Source organism: Amia ocellicauda, chromosome 5 (genome assembly GCF_036373705.1).
Source record: "Amia ocellicauda isolate fAmiCal2 chromosome 5, fAmiCal2.hap1, whole genome shotgun sequence".
Classification (NCBI taxonomy): domain Eukaryota; kingdom Metazoa; phylum Chordata; class Actinopteri; order Amiiformes; family Amiidae; genus Amia; species Amia ocellicauda.
Window position 1 is genome coordinate 4,751,598 of NC_089854.1, and position 25,679 is coordinate 4,777,276.

Here is a 25,679-nt window from a genome sequence, read left to right on the forward strand (position 1 = left end):
ATTCAGAAATAGACTGGATAGGATCCTTGGATCACTCAGTTATTAATGGACACCAGACGAGCACGATGGGGCGAATGGCCTGCTCTCGATTGTAAACTTTCTTATGTTCTTATGTTAAACTACACCCTCACTGCCCGACTACAGGCGAGCACGACACCGACCCTCATCGGCCACGCAGCTCCAGCGATAGCGCATGCGCCGAGAGCACCCCCCGCCGGCGCCGCGCAGAGGCTCGTCCCCGCTGCTCCCGCGAGAGGCGCGACTTTGCGGCGGCGGGCGGGCGCGCGCAGCGGGGGCGCGCCGGCCTCGCTCTCAGTCGCGACAGTGCGGGATCCAGCGCCAGCGCGCGAGCTGCGGACAGCGGTGCGGGAGTCGCGCGGGGCTGCAGCGATGTCGCACGACAGACCCACCTTCTACCGGCAGGAGCTCAACAAGACCATCTGGGAGGTTCCGGAGCGGTACCAGAGCCTGTCCCCGGTGGGGTCCGGGGCCTACGGATCAGTGTGGTAAATTGCACGGTTTTATGTCGCTGTGTTGGTAGCGGCGCGTTGCTTCGCGCAGGGGCGGCTGCACAGGCCGGCGCGGTCTTGCTCAATCGGGCAGCCAGGCCCGTCCGCGGAGAGGCGGAGAGGGGGACCGGGCTCTCACGCCGCCGCCTCTTTCTATCTCAAGCTGCGCAAACAAGAGCCTCCCTCTCCTGCCGTCGGTCTGTGGTCGGCGGCCGGGCGGCTCTGCATCGTGCAGTGTTTCCCCAAATCCCGCTCCTTCGTGCGCGGTGCAGCGGCGCTGCGGTCTCTGCTGCCTGGCGTGCAGGCGCGACGGTGAAACGCCAGCCTGTGGCCCTGCGAGGCCCGGGTACACCGGGACGTGTGGTGCGGCTCGGCCCGCTGCTGCGGTGCTGCGCGGCGGCTGGGCTGGAGCGTCGCCGCTGTTTCGGTTGCAACTTGTAACTGGTGGCAGATGACTCCTCAAACAAGCCTGCAGGTTCAGCTCTGTCCCACATTGCACTGCTTATTAAAAACGCAGTATTATTATTTACGACGTCCCGGGTTTATCTTCCGGTACAGGACGGGTTGCACCCGTGCACTGAAACGCAGCTCCCTGTTATCTTGAACAAACAACTGCGTCCCGATAAGAGGCCCTGTGTGGACGGGCCGAGTGGCTGTTTTTATCCCTTTTCCTTTCTCTCGGGTGCTCATGACTGGCACATGATCCCGGCCAGGGCAGCAGCCTGACCGCAGCTCTGCAAGAAAACACAATGCTGGCGTCATGCACCTGTTGTTGTTTTGTTGTGGTGCTGGTTGTTCGCCTACATGGTGGTTTTATGAGGTTTAATGCTGTGGATCTATTTATAGAATTGTATTTTAGAGCCGTTTTCAAACCACACCAGCATACAGTGGCTGTGTCTCTATTTATACATTTGGACGAGGCAGGAAACTGAGACAGTATCGATTTATTATTGCACAAATGTATTGAATGAACTACACCAGTGCTCGTCTGTGTTTTTATTATAGCACCATATCCGGATTTATTAACATGAACACACCATTCCACCCCCACACATAGAGCTGCACCTTTTTTTTTTGGCTTACTATAATGGGCTGTTTTCTGTTTTTGCACATGTGTCCAGTTCAGATGAAAACAGGCTTATAGGAATCTGTTTTCTGGTGTTTTCCCCGGTCAGAAATCCCCTGAACCCCCGGCCCAAGCTGTGTGGCCGGCCCTGTTGTGCATGCTGCAGGCATCTGCTGATGTCAGACTACATCATGACATCACCTCGGTGTTGCCTGCTGTGACTCAGGGCTGCAGGATTAGGTGGGACCGTCAGGATTGGCCTCCCGTTCACAGAGCTTCTTATTCGGGACGAGCGGCTCTCCAGAATGGGTTGCAGATGTCGGAAAAACCTGCTCTGCAGTGATGAAAGGTTGTTTTTGTCTGTTAAGGTTATTCAAGCAAACGCAGAGTTATTTTCTGTCCCAGCCCTCCAGCCTTAACTTCCAAAAGGTGGGGAATGTTTTTGGTGCAGCTTTGTGAAGTTTTTGAGTCTGTGGTCTGTCTGATAAATCATCCTGGATCACAGACGCTGCAGAAGTACATTTCTTACTCTGCTGCACTTTGTATCAGACACAATTATAACTGGACCTGCTTCAATCCCCTTTTTGTTTTTTGCATGCATGCATAGATCCACAGTCTTATCACACACACAGATGTAGCCTCCATTTATCTCCAACATGCACAACTTCAAATTCCTTTATGATTATTCCAGTGAACCTGTTCTGTCTCTTTGGCTCTTGAGCAATTCTCCCACACCTCTTTTGAGAAAGTTGTTCATCGGCACACATCTCGACACCTTTGTGCACAACCTTCAGACCCATATTTGTGCGTTTTAGTGTCCAGTGAGTTCCTGCAATCCTGCGGATCAAGATAGCATGCAAAACAGAAGTCGGTTAAAAACAGAAACCCACCAGTCGTTATTTGCTGGCCCTCTGTTCTGTACTGTTTTAGCACTAATAAGAAAATGCATTCACTTATTATCTCACAGCAACAGTGGTATTCTGCACTCAAAATGGCACTGGCAGCTTATCTTTTTACCAGAAAAAAAGTGTTAATGAAGCATCTGCAGTGGTATAACCTGGATTCTGTTTACCAAATGTTTGTGGGCTGCGTCATGAAGGAAACGTCTTAGTTGCTATATTAGGGGCAGAGATAAGAGAATAGTCCCAGATCTGTCACCTGCATTTTATTATTATTATTATTATTATTATTATTATTATTATTATTAGTTCATTTGGGGTTTGGGGAGTGGGTGTTTCACTGGCACGCTGACTTGTTGCAGCAGGTGTCCGTGCGTAGGGAGCCGGTGGGAAGGCATGCCAGGGCCGTAGAGCGGAGAACGTTTTTAGATCGGGCCGTGTCACAGGAAGCCTGGCCTAGCAGGGCCAGGAGCCAGGCTGGAGGAAGTTTCACGTACAGTGCAGATTAAATATGTGGCCACTGTGCCTGGGACATGTTCATGCATTGTGGTTGAGAAAAGGGGAAGTCCTTCATAAACTTAGGGTTAAAAACAAAACTGAACGATAGCTATCTTTAGTTTTATATTGCTTTTTGAGTTGTCTTTGTTTTGAAGTCTCTGCCTCAATGTTCTTTACACCGCGTTCAGTACCACCGTTCAGTACCACCTCTCTGCTCTTATCTTGCGGGCAATCTTATTATATCACCACCAGATGATGCCACCCCCTCCTTTCTTGTGCACTGCTTGACTTTACCAATCTTTCAACTGTGAGCCGCCCTGTAAATGCACACAAACCGAGGCCCGGAGAGAGTTATCTCCCCGCCGTGGCTGTTTAGTTGTTCAGTGGGAGGCCGAAACCGAGTGTGTGCATTGTTTTTATCTCATTTAAGAACCGCAGATTGCGTCGGGACAGTGAAACCAGCTGGGAGAAGGAGCTCGCCGGTATTTCGGCACTGTAGGTTTCACACAACTTCCTCATTGATCTGCAAAACTCTGGTTCCCCAATAACAAGCTGTGCACTCTGTGTTTGGTAATTGCAGCCTGATAACAGGTTACAGGAGCCTGGTCATGTTATACCTCCTGCGTTTTGCACACCACCAAATAACAGCACAGGCCACGTTCACCTCACCCCGGTGACAGAACCTGAAAACGAAACTTTGGGTCACCATGACTTTGGGATCTTGCGCAAAAAGTGTGTTAAACGATGGCAAGGAAGGATTTGCAGCTGAGGATTTGTTAATATTGCTGTTCTTTCCAGGAGATGCCTCATTAGTCATTGTGAACTGACTGAGTACAGGGCTCTCATCATGAGGAAATAGCACGGTCACATTAACGTGCCGGCCGAAATTACAGGGAAACCACGGGGGACGAGAGAATTGGGATTGAACATTATTTATATTACGAGGCAGGTTGTGCCGGCCTCTCGAGTGTGTGGACGGGAGCGAGGCTGTAATAACGTGGCACATTGTGTTTCCTTATGCAATGCTGTGCTGTTTAGAAACCCAGAAATTGTTTGAAAGTGCTCTGCAAGAAACAGGGAGATGTGGTCAGTCTGTTCCTGCATGTAGCTTTCAGATCACTTCCTGTTTACAGACGAGGAATGGAAAGTCACTGCGGAGAGGGAGGCCATCCGAGCTGGAGATCTGTATTTCAAATAAATACTCTCCTAATGGAAGCAGTTTTCTTCCATAAGCAAGGGAGAACGGACTCCAAATCTAACGCATGCCTACATGGAAAGTGAGGCTGCCCGGTCTGCACAGAAGCAAGTCTCTCATGTTGTGCGTTTGGATGCGATTAAAAAAAAAAAAAAAAAATGTGTGATTTTCCTAAGCAAGTTCCGCACGCTCAACACGTAACACTACAAGGCGGTTTCATCAATTAGTTAATTCATTAATCATGTCCATATCAAAATTAAACACTCTCGGGGATGCGGGGATGTTTGTTTGTGTTAATAACTAATTGAATGTGCCGAGGGACCTTGGATTGATAATGGCTCCATCTGAATGTTTGCTCACGCGTAGCTTCCACTAAATTGCTTTCTATTAACACAGCGTTAGTACCGGGCATAAAAACATTGCCCTCATAATGCAACGCTAGGCAACTTCATTAGTCATGCTTTATTTCCCCTAAAAGCTCGGTGCATTACCAACTGCCCTGTAAAAGACCGGATTTAATGAGGTGGGGTCACAGAAACCTGGCTGCTTTTATTTATTTTTATAACTATGAGTGTTTAGCATACATTATATATAAGATTGAGCATATAAATTTTGTGTTTTTACTTTCGAAATTTTCCTTTATACTCTTGGAATTCGTGGGAGTAAAAACAAGTACAACCTATTAATTAAAATGGACGATTTAGTAGCGTGAACCAGTCAAGTTTTCTGCTCGTTGGGAAAGATAGACTCATTGTGGTGCTAGAGGAGAGAAAAAGGGCTTTGTGGCCAAGACGTGCCTAGACCTGAGCAGCTTCTGGAAGGAATCTAAGCCTGGGGGGTGACGGTTCAGGTTTTCCTTCCCTTTGAGAGTTAAACAACAATATGGCTCCACAGCTGTGAGCCAAAAACCAGCGAAATCCTGATCAGTGAAGTGGTTTTGCAGGAACACTTTTTTTAGAACGTGAAAACAGGAATTGCTCTAGAGGACAGGAGTCAGAACGCATCCCCCTGTAGGTGCTCAGAGTCGGGATGATTGGTAGAGATTCGAGTGTGGTTGTCCGGGCCTGGAAATGCGATCTGTTTAAGATGGCTGTCTCGGGGTGTGTTGATCGCAGCCTAGCTCCTGGTGAGCACCTCGGCAGGGTGGTTGTTCTTCCCCTCTTGCCTGCAGTGACTCGGTGTTTTTGCCGCGTTGTGAGTTGCCCTGCACAAATCCGGCCTTTGGATCCCAGCCAGGGTGACAGAACGATCGTCCAAATAGTTCCTGTAAGCAAGGGTGTGTTTGGCACTCTGTCAGGGAGCGGTATTCAATTCTGCTGTTTGTTCTTGTGTTCTTCGAAGCGGCAGGTTCATGGCATTGTTAGTTTGCGCTCGGGCAGAAGGCTGGGGTCATTGTTTTCCTGTCAACATATTTGTTCGAGGTGGGGCCGCAATTCCTACCTCGTTGTGCCAAACGGGCAGCATTTACACAGCAGAGAACTCTCGTTTTCTGAAAACACCGTCGCTTTTGGGGAAAAAAGCTGTCCCGGAAGAGAGTGTAGAGACAAACCTGCCTAGAAACTAGAAACCGGGCTTTGGAATTAATGGCACGGTTCTTCCGTCCAGGGCAGGCATTCAGTAGGTGCATATGGCACGTGTGTTCGGCATATTAGAGGCTGCAGCAGATCTAATGAATTACTTGTGTGGGTTGGAATTCCTGATATTCCTGATATTCAGTAGATGCCGTTCAGTAAGCGTGTGTAGCTCGCTTCCATCTGCAAACCAGAGAGCAGTAACGGTGTGTTTGAAGTTCACCTGTGTTTCAGTTAAGGTCTGGTATTCCTGTGACCTAATATCTAACAATAGACCTGCTTAATTTATTTTGATTTTTTCAGATATGGAATTTATTATTGCGAGACATTTTTTAGAAAGTTCAGAACACCTGTTTTTGACTTAATGTCATCTCCGCTGTTACCCGTGCGTTTCTGCAAGTTCCCTTGGTCTTCTCACTATTACAACAATATCCCACCCTCGATACTGACGGCTGGAATAGTCCGATTCATGTTCTTAATATGCCGTTTATGTGGTGCAATACATATGTAATGTTTCCCAAATTTCCCCCAGTGCATTTACAGATCCCCTCTCTTCGGCGTTGTCTGTCGTGCCAAAACCTTTGATGAGATTGTATTATTGTATTAACTCCGACAGGCGCTCAAGGGGATTTTTCACAATCGCAGAGTATTTGTAAACAACACTGTGGCCGGCGATCCTGGACTGCCAGGTGTTTTCTGTGAGAAGAGAACTGTCTGTGAAATAAAGTAAGATTCGTGTACCAGCAGACCCCCGCCCTGGCCGTATGCAGACATGTTTCAAGTGGAAATCTTGAGATCCAAGTGTTTAGCTTTGTAAACTGTACAGGCACAAACTTGTTCACTCTGTAGGAATTTTGTTTTGCTTAATTATTTCAACACTGGCACTGTTAAATAAATCAGTGGTAACTATCCTGCCCTCTTGTCTGTATATGTAGAGACTTCTGTGCGGGGGCAGGGATGTTGTCCTGGTCAATTGATCCTTTAAGCCTAATAACTGAGCTGCTTGTGAGGGTTTTTGCATGGACACATCTCTATCAATGAGTTCATGTGTGGTAGATAAACTGCAGATCGCTGGAATGATTTGTTACACACCTGACTGCTGAAATTGATTAAAAATAGGATCCTTTCCTGATTAAAACGCCACAACTCACGGGCGTTTGTCTCTGTTCATGTTTGTTACCGGGCCTGTCTGTTTTGGTTTGGTAATTGCAGACACAAAGTCTAGCAGGCAACCTATTGAAGTTGCCAGGTAAGTTCTCGATTAGATCTACTTAATTACGAAATATTTCTTATCAGGCACCCTTATCTACGGCAATACTGTACATTATTTTTACATACAATTACTCATTTGTACCGCAGTGTCCCCAACCTGGGATTTAACCCACGACTAGTCCAGAGCCCTGAGCACGACTCGACACCGCTGCTGCTTCAGTGAAGTGATTGACAACTGATTTATCCGTTTACTTCCTTTAACCCGAGTAATAGTTTCAGTCAGATTGTAGGCATTGCTTGGGACTGAGAAATGTCAGTGGTTTCTCTATGGGCTGGACACCATTTCTGTAAATCGAATATCTGCTTGAAAAACAGAACTGCAGATTTATGGGTATTGTCTGTGAGGGTAATGAGGTTGAACAGAGGGAAGAGAAAGCAGAACTTCATTCCACAGAGCTGCAGAAACAGCCTATAGAAATACAACCCTCCGGAGAAAACGAACGTCTGCTCGTATGCAGTTGCCAGTAATTCCGGGAGATTGCATAACTCTTGCGAGATGACTGGCAACAGCGAGAGCGGTGTCGACGCGTTCCGTGTGCCAGGGACTTCGCTGCGCCTCCGTCCGGTGCCACCGTACAGATCCCGGCCACGCTGAAGCCAGCTCTGTCACCTCTGTGGTATTAATATCTTCCTCCTGCTGGAGTCGGAGTTAAGTGGGACAAAAGGCGGTATTTCTACGCTGTCTGTGCTTCTCCCGAGCTGAAACGATGACCCCACTGACTTTAGGGCTGCACACTCTCTATCTCTCTCTCTCTCTCTCTCTCTCATCCCCCCTGCTTTTAAGACTGCACCAATCATGCAATTCGAGCCTCCAACCCTCCCCCTTGTTGCCCTGCTGGCCACCGGCCCATTTCCCTGCAAGTTTTGCGTGCAAGTGTGGGTGTCTGTTTCTTGGTGACTTTAAAACCAGTGTAATTAATTTTGTTTCATTAAGACTTACATGATTTGATTTCCCCCTTGTATATTTTAATTGCATTTTTTTTTCCATCGCCACCCTTGTGCGTTTGATCTGGGCTGTAGGTGTTCGCTATAAGGGCTCGGCCGAAATCAGATCAGTCTCGGCTGATTTCCTGTTTGCGTTCCGACCGTATCACCACAACAGTAGTGTCTTTGCCGTGAGGCCCTTGTTTCTCTTAACAGAACAGGAAATTAAATTAAGATGGGTGAACATATTAAGGGGAGGGATTAATCTGGGTTTCCTTGTGCACACAGACCAAGTCCAAAAGTCATGTATCGCCTAATGTCTGAGGTTTTAATGTGCGATGTTGTTGATAGCTTCCTTCCTGTATCTTCAGAACAGGACAGCTTTAGAGAAAGCAATTGACTGTACTGTAATTGCATAATAAGGGTTGTCATATTAGAAGGACAGACACCACGCAAATCGAATGATGATTCATAGCCCTAAACTGGCGCTTCAGACCGATACACTGTCACTGTTGATTATAAAATCCAAGCAGCTGAGGAAAGTGTCAAATAAAAGTGTTTAAAGGAGTTGTTTGGGCCGGCTTCAGACATGCGTGCTGTTGTTGGGAATTTGTGTGTTGGGAGCAGAGGGCTTTCTCGTGTTTCTGGGCTGTGAGTAAGTGTTCGTGTAGGAGTTAATTTCCCAAAGGAGGATGCCAGTTTGCACATTGTGGCGTTTCTTAGTCGGTGATGTCTGACTGCATCCGTAGTCCATTTCATGGGACTAGAGCCTGCAACCAGAAGCCAGGCTAGCTAGCTGAAACTTCAGAGCAGATGAGTCTTGGGAAAGGAACAATTTCTGCCAGTCTCATAAGTGGATGTTGCTAAAGATAAAAATGTAAGGAGGGGGAGCACAGTTCACAATGTACCGTTTTTTTTATTGCAGTGTTTTAGAGAGAGTGCCAGAGCTGAGATAAACATAGCCTTATGCTTCTCTGCATTTTTCTAGCTCTGTTCAAATGGGCCCTGTGTGCCTCTGGTGTGAACTTTGACCCCTTTCAGAAGAATGACTGAAACCAAATGTAGAAATGAAAACTTGTTTACCAAAATGCTCATGTGCAAACTGGTTACACATAGAGCCCGACCGATGCAGGTTTTTTGTGTCCGATACCGATAATTGGGAAGCTAAATTTCCCAAAGTGAAACTTATGTAATATGCATGTTAAATGTATTGCAATACGAATCACAGCCAAAACACATTTGAAATGATATTTATAAAACAATATGTGTGTTTTTCACTCATTTTCTTCAGATGTTTTGCTGGGATCTGAGCTTGTCATTTGGAGACAGTTTTTGTTTGCCGATATCCAGTCAACATCTTCAGACGTTTACTGGTTTTCTTTATTTTAATTCCTATTGTGAATTTTGAAAAGCGATTTAATTAACTTTTCAGTAAAAATGCCCCTCTATGCTATAGTATACGGTCATCTTCAGTCATGAAAATAATCAAAACCATGGCTACTCAAATGCAGCACAGCCTTCAAAAACTTTCTATTGGTTATGAGGGTTTTATTAAAACACGTTTTTATTGGTTGATGAGCCCGGTGTTTCTCAGTGGGTGTGTTTTTCACTGCGGTGCTCAGTAGTGTGCGCAGCGCCGCTGTGCTGAGAGTCGGTGTGGACTCGGAAGCTTGCATAGAAAACTAAAGCACCATAACTGTTAAAAAAATAATTGTAAATCATTATAATAACGACTGTAAAACCAAATAAACGGGTATTTATTGTCTGAAGTCTGATGAAGGATTTATGGTAATTTGAAGACAATATTTAGCCAATAGTTTGAGAAAATATATCCGTGCATTATCAGTGGAATACAGATATTTCTGTAAAAGGCCGATATCAGCGCTCCGATATGTCACGCCCTAGTTACACGGCAATAGAGAGCGATGGGCATGTGGCTAAAGACTGCTGAAGTATTCTGAAAGGGAAAGCAAAAGAGAGATTGCTACAACCCCAAAAAATGAATCGAGAACTTTTTAAAATGTGTAGCCTTTTAGTAGAGGGAGTGAAAGGTGGCAAAAAGACATTGCTAGTTGCTTCAGCTATTGCAACATCTGGAGCTGTATCGCTTGGAAACAAACCTGCACTTGCTCTTCATGCTAGTTTGAGAAAAGTGCATCAAATCACCTGGCAAGTCATCTTCCTCTGATGCTGACAGCAATACCCACATCTGACAGCACTGGCAATCAGGTCCACTTGATGAATGTTTGTGTCATCGAAATGTTGGTTGTATGTCTGTGAGAACAAAAGACACAACGGCATTAAGTGCGTTTTTGATCCAAAGCCAGTGTTGTGTGGGCAAAATGAAAAAATGTTATTGCTGGTCTCCCCCGTCAGATTTTCTCCACCAGAGAGACATTAGGAAATCATTTCAAGCACAGAATTAGGCTCTCCGATAAACGGCGAGCTGATTTTCATAAAGCTGATAAATGTCATGTTCTCCTGCCTTCTCAGGTGAGAGGAGGTCTCAGTGGCTGGTGTTTGCCAACCCCTCCTTCAAAACCCAGTCCCACAATCCTTCTCTCTCTTCCCCTCCCAGCTCTTCGTATGATGTGAAATCGGGGCTGAAGGTGGCGGTGAAGAAGCTGTCCCGGCCGTTCCAGTCCATCATCCACGCCAAGAGGACGTACAGGGAGCTGCGGCTCCTCAAGCACATGAAGCATGAAAACGTGAGTCCTCCCCTCGTCTGGGTTCTCCTGGTACCGCTTTGATGTCTGTTTTCCTGTGCTGGGGAAGGATGTTTTAGGTCTTGAGTCTTTGACAGCTGTTGTTGGCCAAAGGGTTGAAAAGACAAATCCAAGATTCATGTTTATATGTGAATTAATTGGGAGCGTGTGAGGGGACTGTTTGTGTTTTGCTTTGCTTTTTGGAGGAGCATTGTTCCCCTGCTGGCCCTCCCTGCGTGTCCTGAGAGCCCTTCTCTTCTCCCACGTGGAGAGAGAGCTGTTTTGGCTCAGCAGATTTTTGGAGCTGCAGGAAGAAGCGCCAGTTGTGTGTAAAGTTGAATCAAATGAAATCCTGCTTGTTTGCAAACCCTGAATCTCTGCGTAGCTGTATTAGAAAGGAAGTGATTCAAAACAGCCCCTCCGCCCTAAAACAAAACTGTAATCTGGAAGACATTTTAAGCTTCTGTCCATTTTAGACACTGGAGATTGAGGGAGGTTTCTTGGGGGGGGTTGTAGTTTGTTTACCCCCGTTGCCTCGCTACGACTCGGAAGATGCTGAATGCGAAAGTGCTCAAGGCCGTTTATCTTGCATGTGCCTACTCCACTCTTGTTGAGAGGCTGCGTTGGCGAGGTTGGGCCTTGGTAGGTGGGCAGCTGTTCCCCCCCCCCGGGCCTGTGAATACCCTGGTGACCCTGGCACTGTTGTACTGGCTCCTTCGCCCCCCACAAGCCAGCTAAAGACAGTCACTTGTTTGTAGATGCTGTTCAGCTATCATTTTAAAATTGGCATCTGTGTGTAAATTACAGCCTCTTGCCTGGCTGTCGGCCTCAGACTTTGCGTGTGGTACTAGACTGAGCTGCCGGATGCAAATGTGTGTGCTTGGCATCGAGGTAGTTATCTTTGTGGGAAGCCCAGTTCCTTTTATAAACATCTGCCAGGTATATTTTTGAGAGGCGTGAGAGTTTGCATACCTAGATGTTTTGTTTTCTTGTACTAGCCCAGAGTCTCCATCTGCTTGCGTTCGTTTGGGAGGGATGTGCAGAGGTGCCAAGTTGTGCATACTCTCTGTGTGCAGGCTGGGGCACGGGTTTGCATATGGAAAGTTTCTCAACCCGAGGGGGCTAGTTCAGAAATTCTGACAGGCTCCTGACGTGCAGTTTATGGATTTGTTGATATTTGGACCTTTTCTCCGGTTTCTAATACAGCCCAGAGATTTCTGATTAAAAGAGAAATTGCACGATGCGTCATGAAATACGTCTCGCACCGCACGGCCGTCATTTCTAGGTAGCGATTGCCTAACTCCGCTGGCATTCGTTCCCATGTGAGCAGACGCCCGACGGACGGTCGCCACAGAGAGACCGTTAACGGCAAGAACATAAAAACGCAGGCGGCCGTTAAGCTACTGTGTAGTTTCTTAAAATGAAAAGCATCTGTGAACGCTGTGGTAAATCCTGTGCTGTCAGGATTTTAGACAGCCGTGCCAAAAGGCATTCAAAATAAAAACACTGTTGCATACAGACATGTTTGCCATGGGAAATGCACGATACATTGTAACTGATGTGTAACCTTCTGAACTCGGTGACTTTCGACACTTTTATGTTCTATCTGCATTTAAAAAAGATATTCCTGCTGCCCTTGGGAGAAGGGGCCAAGGCACCGGTTGAATTAAATGAACTCGCTGATTAAAGTCACCCTCGTTTTTCTGTGTCTCAGGTGATTGGGCTGCTGGATGTGTTCACCCCTGCCACCAGCCTGGAGGAGTTCAACGATGTGTAAGTATCCCCCGCCTGGTCGCAAGATCTCGAACGTTGTGTCTGTGTGTGGCCTCTCCCTGGCTGCTGCTGTGCCGGTGACAGGAAGCTGCTGCTCAGCGTGATGACTCAGGCCGGCCGCCCATTCTAGGCCAGCGGTCGAGTCGCTCAGTTGGCCAGGCCTGCGCGGCTCGTGTTTGTTTTCTGCACCCACTCGAATGCCAGGCGCTTCCTGTGTGTGTCTCTGTGTGTCTGTTAAAATACTGTTTTATTTGGTATAGTATTTTACATTTTCATAAAAAAAACAATTCAAATTTTTAATACTTATGATTAAAATCTTTTAAAATCAATTCTTAAAATCACTTAAAATTTTAAAATCTTTGTGATTTTAACGAAAAACAAAACAATTAACTTCAAATAAACGTGCCCAAAACAACAAAACAAATGTGATTAAAGCAAAACTGCTCACCAACATAAAAGTCAAATACATTGAAAATAACTGAAAATGCATTGGACAAAATAAAGAAACAATTAAAAAGGTAAAAATAAAAAACAAACAAAAAAGGTCCAATGCATTTAAAATTAAATCCAAAACGGTCAATGTATTTGACAAAGGAATATAACAAAACTAAACCAAAAAAACCCTAAACAATTAGTGGTGTAAAAACAACTAAATCTTTAAAAACAATTAAGTTTGTGTGTCTGTTAAAGCAGGCACTAACTCTGCAGCACAGATTTGCTGGCCTGCAACAAGTTTTTTTTTTTTATAACGTGCATGAGTAAAACGAAACTTCAAGCCTAGGGGGTGCCAGTTTAATAGGGCAGGGTTCTGGATTCTTCTTTTCTTTTCACATTGATTTCTCCCCCTCGGCACTGCATGCGTCCACACGTGTGCACCACCTACGTGAGCCGGTGCACCTACACACACCTACACAGGCTGAGGAGCGCCGACAGGCCGATCGCTACCAAAATAGTTTGAGTCGTAAAGCGGATCCCTTGAGGGGAGGAGTGGGAGTTGGTTTGAGCCCTGGACTCTCACCCGCCCGCAGTGCCTGCTGACCGCTTGGCCATGGGGAACACGGAGTCCAAGCCCAGCTGGGTGGGCCTGTCCTGCCTCTCCCCTCCTCTCCGGGCAGGGCTTTCAGAGCTTCCTGTCGACCCCAGGAGGAGCGCGGGCCTGGGAACCAGCGCTGGACTGTCGGGGGGTGGGGGACGCGGGGGAGAAAAAGGCTTAAAATAAATGGATCGATAGATGCATAGATGACACGAGCCCGGCTCCGGACAGGCCTGAGCTGCAGAGAAAGCTGCATGGAGACGGGAGCTAAGAATACCCCATATAAATATCTCGGTGGGACCTCTGGAGCCCACCCAGGGGAGATTAGCGGGCGTATTTAGAGAGGTGCACTATTTGGGTAGATAGAAAGACAGTCTGCTGGTTTAAGTAAATGATCAGTCTAATAACATACGCATTAGTTAAGTCTGCAGACCCCCCCGCCCCGGTGCAACGAGCAGTCATGCAGTGAGAGGGACAGGCAGTAAAGCACTAACAGGCTGTTCTCTCTCCTCCTTTCTGAGTGTGGTTTAGGGGGGAATAAAGCAGTTCGAATTAGGGCTCGTGCCATTAGCTTCCCTTTCTGCTCCATTACGGCAGCAGTATTGAGTTTCTTGATGGCATTCCTCTCGTGACAAGCAGTGCTGATGCTTTAGTGTCAAGCACAGGGTATCTCGGCTGTGAAACCGGTTTATTCCCCCTCGGGGGCTTCAGCAGTCGCTGCAGAAGTGAAAGGTTTTTTGTTTTGTTTTGTTTTGATGAAAGAACCGCCTTTAAAATGTGGCCGGGCTGATACGAATGGATTGAGATTAGGAGAGAGAAGGGGTGACTAGTTCCTTGGTTCTGTAGGTCCGTTGCTCGTTTTTAATTCATGCAAATTCATGCTAATCATAGCGATAGGTGCATCTCCAGAGAGAGTGTCTGTTTGTGTCTGTGCTGGCCTGAGAGATTTTAAAACTGCTGGAGGGATTTCGATCCTGTGTCCTGCTGTTCGGGGTTTGTACAGCTTTAAAGACCGGGAGATGGGACAGCGAGGTTGAGATGAAGGCCTCGTTTTGTGGAGGCTCCTGGCTCTTGGCCTTGCTCTGCCCCTGACATCCCTCAGCAGTAGCAGTTGTTGACTGACTCAGCCTTCTCGAATGACTAATTCATGATTAGTTGTTGTGTATTATTATCATCGCACACTTTCTCTGCGATTTGATAACCGTGTCCTGGGCGTGACGCTGTCCCTGGCCCTGTGATCGGCAGGTATCTGGTGACTCACCTGATGGGCGCCGACCTCAACAACATTGTGAAGTGCCAGAAGCTCACGGACGACCACGTGCAGTTCCTCATCTACCAGATCCTGCGAGGCTTGAAGGTACGGACCCCCCCTCCGCCCCCGCCCGGCCATCGTGAGCTTGTGTGCCGCAGAAACCTGGGAGAACGTTTTCTAACATCTCTCTCTTCTGTTTCAGTACATCCACTCGGCAGACATCATCCACAGAGTAAGTGTCTCTTCCCTCTGCTTGTGTAACGGCCCGTCACTAACCTGCTATGGGGAGTTTGAACTGGCCGTGATTATTTTAATTTGGGGGGGGAAAGGCAGGTTTTAAACGAGGAGCATCGTTATGTGAAACTAGTGTTCCCTTCCACCCGTCCGTTCGTTACCCAGGGTGCTCTCTGCTGTGTTCTGTTCAGTGTCCTTGTGTCAGTGTTCGGTTAATGAGGGACACCTGGTTTGTGAAGGTCGGACTTGTTGATACTGGATGACAGCTCCCCCCCCAGGTAATTTAGGTCAACAGTGCCCTGCCTTTTTTCCCTGAGAATATATTCGGCGTGACGTCAGTACTCGATTGAGCTTTGGTCTCAGACGGTTGTTTTATGACTGGACTAATTTGTGTGTTGGGAGGAGTAATTGTGTTATCTTGGTGGGGGGAGCGATGCCAGCACACACAGACGTTTCACTTGTCCTCCTCTTTTTCCCCGCAGGATCTGAAACCCAGCAACCTGGCGGTCAATGAGGATTGTGAGCTCAAGGTGAGAAAACCTGGGAAAACCATGGGCTCTTTCTTCTCTCGTGGTGGGGAGTCCAGCCGCTGTAGAGAGAGAGAGAGACGGACCGCTACACAACCCCACCATAGGCCAGCCACACGGCCCACAACCCCCTGGTGCTCAGGCCAACCTGGAAACGGTCTTGTGTGTCTTTCAAAGTCAAATAAGAACATAGGACAGTGTCCAATCGAGAGGAGGCCATTCGCCCCATCGTGCTCGTCTGGTGTCCATTAATAACTGAGTGATCCAAGGATCCTATCCAGTCTGTTTCTGAATGTTCCCAAATTGTCTCTTCAGCCACATCGCTGGGGAGTTTGTTCAGATTGTGACGACTCTCTGTGAAGAAGTGTCTTCTGTTTTCTGTCTTGAATGCCTTGAAGCCCAATTTCCATTTGTGTCCCCGGGTGCGTGTGTCCCTGCTGATCTGGAAAAGCTCCTCTGGTTTGATGTGGTCGATGCCTTTCATGATTTTGAAGACTTGGATCAAGTCCCCACGTAGTCTCCTCTGTTCCAGGGTGAAAAGGTTCAGGTCCCTCAGTCTCTCAGTAGGACATTCCAGCCTTATAGCAGCCTTATGACAAAAGAAACTGAAAATACTGGCATGTCCGTGTAAGTTTCAGCGTCTACTTTTTTTATGCGACATAAGGACATAAGAAAGGCACATAAAACTCCATGGAAGTATTAGTTTCCAATCCATAAAGCCGCCACTTTACTGTCCACCGACCCCTGCTACACAAGTTGCAGAGAAATGATAAATAAATAAGTCTCTGTAAAAGACAGTCTGGAAGACGTTGCGAATTAATCTGTGACACTTCCTGTTTCCTGCTTGGCTCACAATCATCTCTCCCCATCTCTCCCCATCTCTCCCCATCTCTCCCCATCTCTCCCCATCTCTCCCCATCTCTCCCCCCCAGATCCTGGACTTTGGGCTGGCGCGCCACACGGACGATGAGATGACCGGCTATGTGGCGACACGGTGGTACAGGGCCCCAGAGATCATGCTCAACTGGATGCACTACAACATGACAGGTGCGGCTCCCCGTGGCACAGTCCCCCCCCCACCCCAACACGAAACGTTAACCGAACTATGAGAAGCTAAACGGACGTCTCTGATTGCAGAGACAGTTGAAGTGTGTCTTTGGTCATGAAAGACCTCACCTGGGTCCCACGATCTGGACGGGGCACAGAGTCCGTCTTCATGTCCGACAGCACTTGGCTGCAGCTGTTCAGTCATCTGTGATGCACGATCTGCCGGCTCAGTGCGTTCAACAAAACCATGTCGTGTGATGGGCGATTCGATAGTGATATTGATCAGGGATGGGCACGAGTAGTTGGGTAGTGGAATTCTGGGTGTATTTAAAAATAAATGAGACCTCTGTCTAAATAAGTAAATTGGGATCATGATACAGGGAGAAGTCGGACACGTTTGTTATTGTTGTGAATGCGCTGCTCAAACAAAACAAAGGAAACTAAATGAAACAGCAGCAATAAACACATTTATTTTTTGCATATTTGTTTGTGATGAAATTTGTTTGATTCGGTTCAAGGCGATTGTTACGCTGCTCTCCTCTTCTCTCTGGGGGGGTTGTGTTTTGGGAGCTGTTGTGTAATGCCGTCTCCTCTGTTTGTGTTGCAGTGGATATTTGGTCCGTGGGGTGCATCATGGCAGAGCTGCTGACCGGACGGACGCTGTTTCCTGGCACAGATCGTATCCTTTCCATCCCTCTTTTAATAATACCTTAGATATAGCTCGTCTTGAGACCGGTTCAACGTAATTCCAGGGACCCCCATCTCCCAATCTCGACAATCCCAGGCCCTGTGTTTGCCGGGGACGTCTCTGAAGACGGGGGCTTTTTCAATCACACGCGAAGAGAGAATTCTTAACAAAGGCCACTAATTAGTTCAGGCTTTTGATGTGTCCCCGGATCGGAGAGACAGCGACACCCTCTCCTTCAGCGAGAGAGAAATCCAGTCTGCCTGGTAACGGCACAGACTCCTGCTTTCTCTGCAGACCCCCCCCGGCCCCCTCTTTCTCTCTGCTCCTTTCAAAACAACGAGTGGCCTAAAAAAAATGATTGCTGCTTTAAAAATAACAATGCGAACAGCTGCCGGATCGCACCGCTGTCAGAGTGCCTCTCCGCTCTGGTGATTTGTTCCACGTTCACGAGAATTGCTTTTGTGTGTTCTTTTCTGCTTTCCAACGCCCTGTGAGCTCTGTGCTACTCCTCTCCGGTGTGTGTGTGTGTGTGTGTGTGTGTGTGTCGGAGGGGGTGCAGATTTTTGACTGAAACACCCCCCGACACAGACGCACACAGACGTACACCCTCCGGCCTGTGCTTTGTGTGTCGTCCCAGTGCATGGTGTGTTCTGGGTCGATTCCGAACATTGGGGGTGGGGGGTGTTTGTATATATTTCTGTCTTTACTCCTATTCACCCCAAGTTTGCACCAACTCTGATGAGCCCCTTTGCCCCTCACTGATCTGTATGTACAAAACATGCCACCAGCAAGAGCACCAACACAAATCTTGTCAATATCTAAACCCTGTAAAGATGAAAATGAGTTTTGACAAATCAGTTTGTGCAAACCTGAGGTAAACGGGAGACTGCGGTTTCTGAGCGTGATTGCTGGGCCATTTATTTTGAACGCGCACTAAATCACGTGTGCCGATCGAAAGACGTGGAAGGGGTTGAGGTGCAGGGGTTTTGGGGACCGAGAAGATGCTCTCGGGATTGTGCGATTGTGTTCCCTTTGATTTGTGTGGCCAGAGCCCTCGAGTCGACGCCTCCTGCACACCTGTCCTTCGGCACAGTGTAAAATTGTTACTCCAGCCCATAACAAAGCACAGCCGAGGCGATTCAGAGATCAGTCGCTGTGACATTTACTTTGTATGCCCCACAGTTATTTCATTCTTTATAAATTTCAGTCAGGTTTATCACGCCAGGCTTCTCATTTTCCACATTCACTGAAAACAATCCTTCGAATGAACGCCTCACGGACTGAATCTATGTGAAAACGAGGCAACTACATGCCCACCTAGATTCCTGCTCTAATATGTCGTCCTCCTCGGTCACTCGGGTGTTTTCGGTTTGGGGTTTCCGGGTGGTTTGTGTTGCTCTGTGCATGGCTGAGATAACCCCTGGCTTGCAGCGCTCCTGTGTGGTGGGACGGGGGTGCCGAGCGTGCTGGACTCCTGCATGGGACGGACCTGGGATGGCACCACAGACCTGCCTGCTCTAACCTTTCACCTCTGACCTTTCATCTGGTGCTAACCTTCCATTCTGCTGTTAACCCCTAACCTCCCTCCTGACTAACCCTCATATTCTTCTGTTGTTTTTGTATAAAATCATATATATATTGTATATGATTTTCATATCCATTAGTTAGAACCAAAGTCAGCCGCATGAGTATAATTTGAGTTTTCGAGCATGTGTGGACAGTGTCTGCAGGTTATTTTGTTATGATTTCTTCATTTTGGTTTGGTTAATTTGAAGCTTGGTGGAAGTGTGAGAGTTGTGACAGTTCTTGACACTTGGGAGTTTTACTGGACATGTTGTTGAAAACGTTCAATTCAGACGAGTCGGTCAGTAATGGAGGACGACTCCTGGTTTCTCATTTCTCTTCATACTGTGTGGCAGGAGCAGAACGTAAAGGGAAGCGGTTTTCATCACAGGATTTGAACTGGACACTGCTTTTCTTGGCACTGTAGATGATATCTCCATGATTGCTATCGATTGCTTCCCCTGGCTTGTTAACAGCTTCATTAACCGTCGCCTTTGACACTTAACGGATATTTTTTATTTTGCAAACTAAAGCCACATCCAGTCTAGTTAGTGGCAGTGTTACTAAACCCAGCACAGGAGATGCATTTCTGGACCGTCTAACAGTCCTCCTCGTTGTGCTGCCCGAGTGGGACTTGCAGGAGTGTCAGCTCTGTCACAACTCTGGGCCGCCGCTCGCCCCTCCCGAGCCTCCCAGCATTTTCCTTTATGTTGGTCTGATAGATATTGATCAGTTGAAGCTAATTATGCTGCTCGTCGGAACACCAGAGCCCGAGCTCTTGATGAAAATATCTTCAGAGTCTGTGAGTTTTCAGTTTTTGCCTGATTTTTCTTTCTTTTGAGTTTTCCTTGGTTTCCCCCCCCAGCCCTTTTGTTGTTGTGTAGTGAAAGGCCTGGTGATTTATTGACTTATTTGCTCATCTATCAATCTTCCGTTTGCTCTTCTAGCATGCCCTAAACTGCATCCATCTTCTCTTGATGTTTGTGTACTCATATGGGGGGGAGGGATTATACGCACTCTTTGAGCCAGTTGGTCGGTTTGTATAAGACCACGTGATCTGGGGCCAGCGTGCTAGGACTCTGATTGGCTGGAGGAGGGAAGGAGCGAGGGAGAGGGGTGGGGGCTCAAAAATCTTGCCTCTAACCTCTTGGAGGGATAAAAAAATCCCTAGACCCTTCCCTGGCTTCCCCAGAATCGACGCTGGAACAAGTCTAAATCGGTGGCATCCTCTTTCATTCTCCAGCCGTGTCTTAAGTGACGTCACCTGTGTGTTTTTATTTAATTTGGGACTTCCTGGTTGACTAACATCATTCCTTCCCCACTTCTGTATTCTGCACTTCCCCTGCCACTGAAGCCCGTGTCCTCTCTCCCCTGACACCGCCTGTCCTAACTCTGCCTGCACAACACAGCCTCTCTGCTCCTCTCCTTCCTGTCCATATCTCTTCCTTCCCAGCACCCACACCTAGCGCTACGGCTCGATACCCCCTTCTGCTTTCTTTAATACTGGAACTCGATCGCACCAGCTGAACCCAGATAAAAAAAAAACAGGGGGATTTGGGGAGAAATCTGTTTTGCATTCTGCCTGTTTTAACGTGTGTGCCGATAACCCCCTTGACCTGGGTTTTAAAGATATAAACCAGCTACAACAGATAATGCGACTCACAGGAACCCCTCCTGCGTCTCTAATAAGCAGGATGCCGAGCCACGAGGTGAGAAACCTGCACCGCGGAGACCCATCGGAGACCCGGGGCGGTTTAGGGGCGGGGGGGGGGGATTCTGGAAGCACCAGCCGGGACAGTTTACTTTGTTTTTGTAGCTTTGGGGTGGGGGGTGGGGTGGAACAATCTAGCAAGATGGCGTTCGCTCAGAGGAAATTGCCAACCGTCTCAAGCCCCGGCCTGCAGCTGCAGAGACTGGGTTACGAATCGAGACGTACTTTGTCCTTCGATTATGATTCCACCTCGAGTGTTGCGCTTCAGGCGTACGGGGTCTCGTTTGGAGGAATCGGATCAGTTTGAGCTTTTTGCGGTTGGTTTTGTTGGCGGTGCTTCCTGGGATTTATTTTTTAATGAGTGGAGGGGGGCACACCTCGACCGCATGCTTTTGAGAACTGACTCTGGCATGAAACCCCTCTGCGAGAACCGAGCAGAGTATTTCCCCTCCCACCCTGTCTGCACAGAAGTGTGTTTTACTTAACTTACTAAATACCTGAATGTTTTACTCACTCTAGTTAAGGGACACCACATGTTGTACCTGTTCTTGTCGATATGCAAATCCCAGCTAGACCAGCCAATCAAACGGCAGACACGATCTGATTGGCTTTGCAATGCCAACGTCTGCATAAACCCAACTCCACATGGTTCTCATGTAAAGCCTTATCTTATTTGATAAAGTGCTCCATTATGAAGCCACTTACAAAACCACAATAAGATGTACAGCTTCCACAACATCCATTCTTTGAACCTATTGTCATTTTCCCTCTACAGCCGCAATCTCTCTCTCTGTCCTGTTGTCTCTGTCCCTCACTCTGACTTTAATTGGGCCAGGGTTTCTCCCAGGGTTTTATTGCAATTGTGAAACATTCGGCACAGGACCTTTGTGTAGAGCTGGAATCTGGCAAAAACACACTGAAACGTTCATAATAAGTTTGACCAACATATCTGACCTGTAGGATTACGTACACAAGCCAATCGGGAGCATTGAGATGCCCCCCCAGTCCTGCTTTTTGTAACACAGACAGTTGTTGAGTATTGCGCCACTGGACTGGAGCTGTGCACGGTGCTGTTTCCGTCTCAGTCGGTTTGTTTAACTCCCTGGGTTTTGTCCAACCTCTTCTCTGCAGGCCAGGAACTATATCAACTCCCTGCCGCACATGCCCAAGAGGGACTTCGCCGACGTGTTCATCGGAGCAAACCCCTTGGGTGAGGAGCGGGCCGCTTGCGTTGTTCTCTCGAGTCCGTTGTGCGCTACAGTGCCGCGGTGTTGTCGGAAAGTGTGGTTGTGAAACGGCGTCTGTTCCCCTCTCCCCTCGCAGCGGTGGACCTGCTCGAGAAGATGCTGGTCCTGGACACGGACAAGCGGATAACGGCCGCAGAGGCCTTAGCCCACGCCTACTTCGCCCAGTACCACGACCCAGACGATGAGCCCGAGGCCGAGCCCTATGACCAGAGCTTCGAGAGCCGGGAGCTGGAGATCGAGGAGTGGAAACGTGAGTTGAGAACAAAGAAATTGTATACAGACGGGTCAAACAGGACAGGACAAACCCACATAAAGTGTCTCAGTGAGGTGTTGGGCACCACGAGCTGCCAGAACAGCTTCAATGCTCTTGGCACAGATTCTACGAGTCTCTGGACTCTACTGGAGGGATGAACACCATTCTTCCAGAAGATATTCCCTCATTTGGGGTTTTGATGATGGTGGTGGAGAGCGCTGTCTAACACGTCAGTCCAGAATCTCCCATAGGTGTTCAATTGGGTTGAGATCTGGTGACTGTGAAGGTCATAGCATATGATTCACATCATTGTCATACTCATCACACCATTTAGTGACCCTCGTGCCCTGTGGAGGGGGGTATTGTCATCCTGGAAGAGACCACTCCCATCAGGAGAGAAATGTCACCATAGGATAAAGGTGATCATTCAGAATAACTGTGTAATGATTTGCAGTGATCCTTCCCTCTAAGGGGACAAGTGGACCCAAACCATGCCAGGGTAATGCCCCCCACAGCATAACAGAGGGGTCCAGCAGTCAGGCCTGTCCCGTTCTCTTGGTGTCCCACACATGCACTCGCCCACTTGTCCAGAACACGAGCCAGTTGAGCGTCTGAGTGACTGAAACTCCTGCCATTCGTGCCCCAATAATGCCCCCTCTTTCACCGTCACTTAGATCCTTTCCTCTTGCCATCTTGATCCAAAATCGAGGTCAACTGGGTCTGCTCAGCATTTGTATACATGCCACAGAGCATGATAGGATGTTATTGCTTAATTGTATCATACAGTACACCTGCTTGAAGGCGCCTGCATTCGTTATGTTCCTCCACTCATTTATTCAGGTTTTTCCTTTAATTTGTCACCCGTCTATATATCGGTCCATTTCCGACGCCTCGGAGGTGGAGCCGACCGGTTAACGGTGCTGTCCTGTCCTCTGCCCCCCTCCTCTCCTCAGGACTAACCTATGAAGAAGTGGTCAGCTTCGAGCCGCCGGTCTTCGACGGGGACGAGATGGAGTCGTGAGGGCGGAGCGGGACGCCCCCCCCACCGCCACACTGCGAGGATGTGCTCCGTCACCGGACCTGCGTTTGGAAAATGTCATTCAAGTGCCTGTTGTATCTCAGTGCTGGGTTCTCTGTGGGATAAAAGGGGCAATAGCATTTTTTATTTTCTGTACAACTTTTAATGATTGTTTCCTGCTTGCAGTATTGGCTGACGTCTCAGGACTGGGACTGAGGTTTCCCCTGTCATATTCATGGGTGGGTGGGGGGGGGGGGGGTATAGAGAGAACGTGATGCTTCTCTGAAGATAGAGGGCGAAAGCAGACTTTACCTTATATTATGAATGAGTAACTATATATAGAGACCTTTTTACGTGTATTTATAGAGAAAGGCCCGTCTGTCAGCTGGGTGATCCGGCCGCTCAGATTCCCAGTTATTGATCTGTAACTGTAACCTGGGCTCCGGCCATCGGCTGTAATCCTCTGCATCATCGCATCAGTGCAGATCGGTGATGCAATAAAGCTGGACTCCCGCTTAAACACACACAGATATAAATGTATCTCTGTAGATCCAGAAGCATGCACCCAGTCTGATGTAAATATGAGAACTATATGCAAAGGCGCTCCCCGTCACTGGTCAGCGTTTCGACCCGTAAGCCATAACCAGCCACCCCCAGTCCCGGCGCTCGAGCGAGCCGCAGCCCCTCGAACCCCTCCACAGCCCTGCTCTCGGAAGAGAGCCGTCGCGCGGCTCATTTTCATTTCCCCGGGGCGGGGGGGTTTATCTGTGTTGTTGTTTGTATACTGTATGATAGATGATTTTAGATTCCATTTTTATTATATTTTTAACTATTGTATTTCTCACACCCACGGCTAAATTAAAGTTTTCCTGTATTTTGTTTTTTATGTTTAGGTTTTTTCCTGCCAGTTCTTACCGCACTGTGTCGGTCGAAAGTCTAAAAGCGTGATGCATCGTAATGTAGGGCGGGTAGAGGCATGGCCCTACGGGAACGGATTTCAGTTTCTTTCATTTCTCGATCGAACCCGCCGATTCCCTGCAAGAGATTCCCGGCGCCCCGAGTCATTGCGCCTCCCTGCTGCCACCCCGCCCGGCCCGCTAACCACAACAGACGGACCGGTCAGCGACACCCACCAGGGGTCAACCACCACTCTCGTGTAGGTCGGGGGTGTCGAACCATCCCTTGCGGGGTTGGTGTTTTACCACAGTGCATCCCGGCTGCGTTTCAACCTGACGCCTTCAGCAATACGCCGGCGATTGGGTTCTGTCCCGGACCTTGGGTTTTATTTCAGCACAGCTTTCCACTGTGAGCTTCGGGCGTCACGATTTGTTTGATTCTACGGTGTTAGTTTGCCTTAATATTCTTGCCATATTGCATTTCTGAGCGTGAGGAGCATCGTGCGTCTTGCCCCTCCTCTTCTCTCTCCTTCAGTCCGATATTGTCATTTATCATCCATTCTGCCCAACATCCTCCTCGTTCATCTCCTGTGCCCTCATCCTCTACTGAGGCTTTTCAATGGGATGCAAGAATGTTTTTTTTCCACTCGTTCTTCCTAAAGCCCGACTACTTTAGCAGACAGCGTTGTTTTCATAAATTGACCTCGCATAGGAGACCTCTGAATGCATTCTAAGGAGAAAATTCTACATTTTATATGAAAAACATGCAAAATCTATACACACCATATATTGCTGATCTGATCTGAGCGCACTTTCATAAACCGTGCACCAGCTGCAAGAAGACCGAGCTCAAACCCAAGAGAGGTGTCTCACGATATTTAAAAGTGTAAAAATGTCCGTACTGAGGGAGTTTTCGATTGCACCGATTCCTGATCAGTTTTGATTGGCAGTAGTGGATGACGCTTTTATTCCTGGAGGAGCCGTGTGTCCGTCGTTCAGTTCAGGACCAGGATTTATTTTTTTTAAGGTGCTGTTCCTTTGCGGCCACAAGAGAAGCTCAAACCAGCAAAACCCCCGAACCAGAACTTTTTATACACATGATAATTCAGGATGTACATAAATATATTAGTTCTAGCATTTTTTGTGTGTTTGTTCATTTGTCTCTTATTACTGTGTTTTCATGGTATAGTATTACTTGATTCCATAAAGCAATATCTGTCAACAGGCATGTGTCTCGGCGTGTGTGTGCGTGTGCGTGTTTTCAGGATTTTGAAGGGGAATGTTAACCACACAATCATTACAGTGGTAAAAAAAATAAAGGAAAGGACAATGTTAGACTCGGACATATTTATATCCCGGTGTGAGGTGCTCTGGAGTCTGTTGTTCCTGGGTGGCTGCAAAAAGTGCCTGTTTTTGATTCAGCCGGTTCTAAATCTTCATTTTTACAAAGCAAGAATAATATCACTCGTAACCCGACTCGGACTAACTCCCACATCCCCCACACTCTGAAAGTATTAGCGCCACATTGTGCGATCTGTGACGGAAAACAAAGGTTTAAAACAAAGATGTGGTCAAAACAATCCTTTTTGTGACCGCCAGGAACTGCTGTAGTCTAGAGTTTCAATTTGTAGTTTTTTTTTTTTTTTTTTGAACAAGGAATACACTTCTATTATGCAGAAGTAAAGACTATTATTGGGTGTACTTATACAATTCACTATACAAGATCAGATAAATAAAAAAGTAGAGTAACTATTAAGTACCACTGTTTAAAAATAAAAGGCAATTATTTTTCAGACTT

General features: G+C 47.6%; 1 protein-coding gene across 2 annotated transcripts; it reads left to right on the forward strand.

The window, feature by feature from the left end:
• Positions 1–303: 303 nt before the first annotated feature.
• Positions 304–25,674, forward strand: mapk14b (mitogen-activated protein kinase 14b). 2 transcript variants are annotated; one of them, XM_066703405.1, is made up of 12 exons: positions 304–506; positions 10,513–10,642; positions 12,354–12,412; positions 14,691–14,802; positions 14,900–14,929; positions 15,414–15,461; positions 16,391–16,505; positions 17,113–17,184; positions 19,479–19,558; positions 21,599–21,677; positions 21,791–21,964; positions 22,921–25,674. In XM_066703405.1, exons 1-12 carry the CDS (start codon positions 391–393, stop codon positions 22,986–22,988), a joined length of 1,083 nt encoding a protein of 360 aa, XP_066559502.1. In that variant the 5' UTR covers positions 304–390; the 3' UTR covers positions 22,989–25,674. The 2 variants fall into 2 exon arrangements, with proteins under 2 accessions (XP_066559502.1, XP_066559501.1); XM_066703404.1 differs by lacking the exon at positions 19,479–19,558 and adding an exon at positions 20,386–20,465 and having other exon boundaries at positions 305–506.
• The last annotated feature ends 5 nt before the right edge of the window (positions 25,675–25,679 follow it).

Excerpts from the sequence above, each read along its gene's own strand:
- mapk14b (XM_066703405.1), top strand. The coding sequence starts at position 391 with ATGTCGCACGACAGACCCACCTTCTACCGGCAGGAGCTCAACAAGACC. Across the intron at positions 15,462-16,390 it reads ATGAGGATTGTGAGCTCAAG|ATCCTGGACTTTGGGCTGGC; the intron begins GTGAGAAAACCT and ends TCTCCCCCCCAG. Across the intron at positions 17,185-19,478 it reads GCTGTTTCCTGGCACAGATC|ATATTGATCAGTTGAAGCTA; the intron begins GTATCCTTTCCA and ends TTGGTCTGATAG.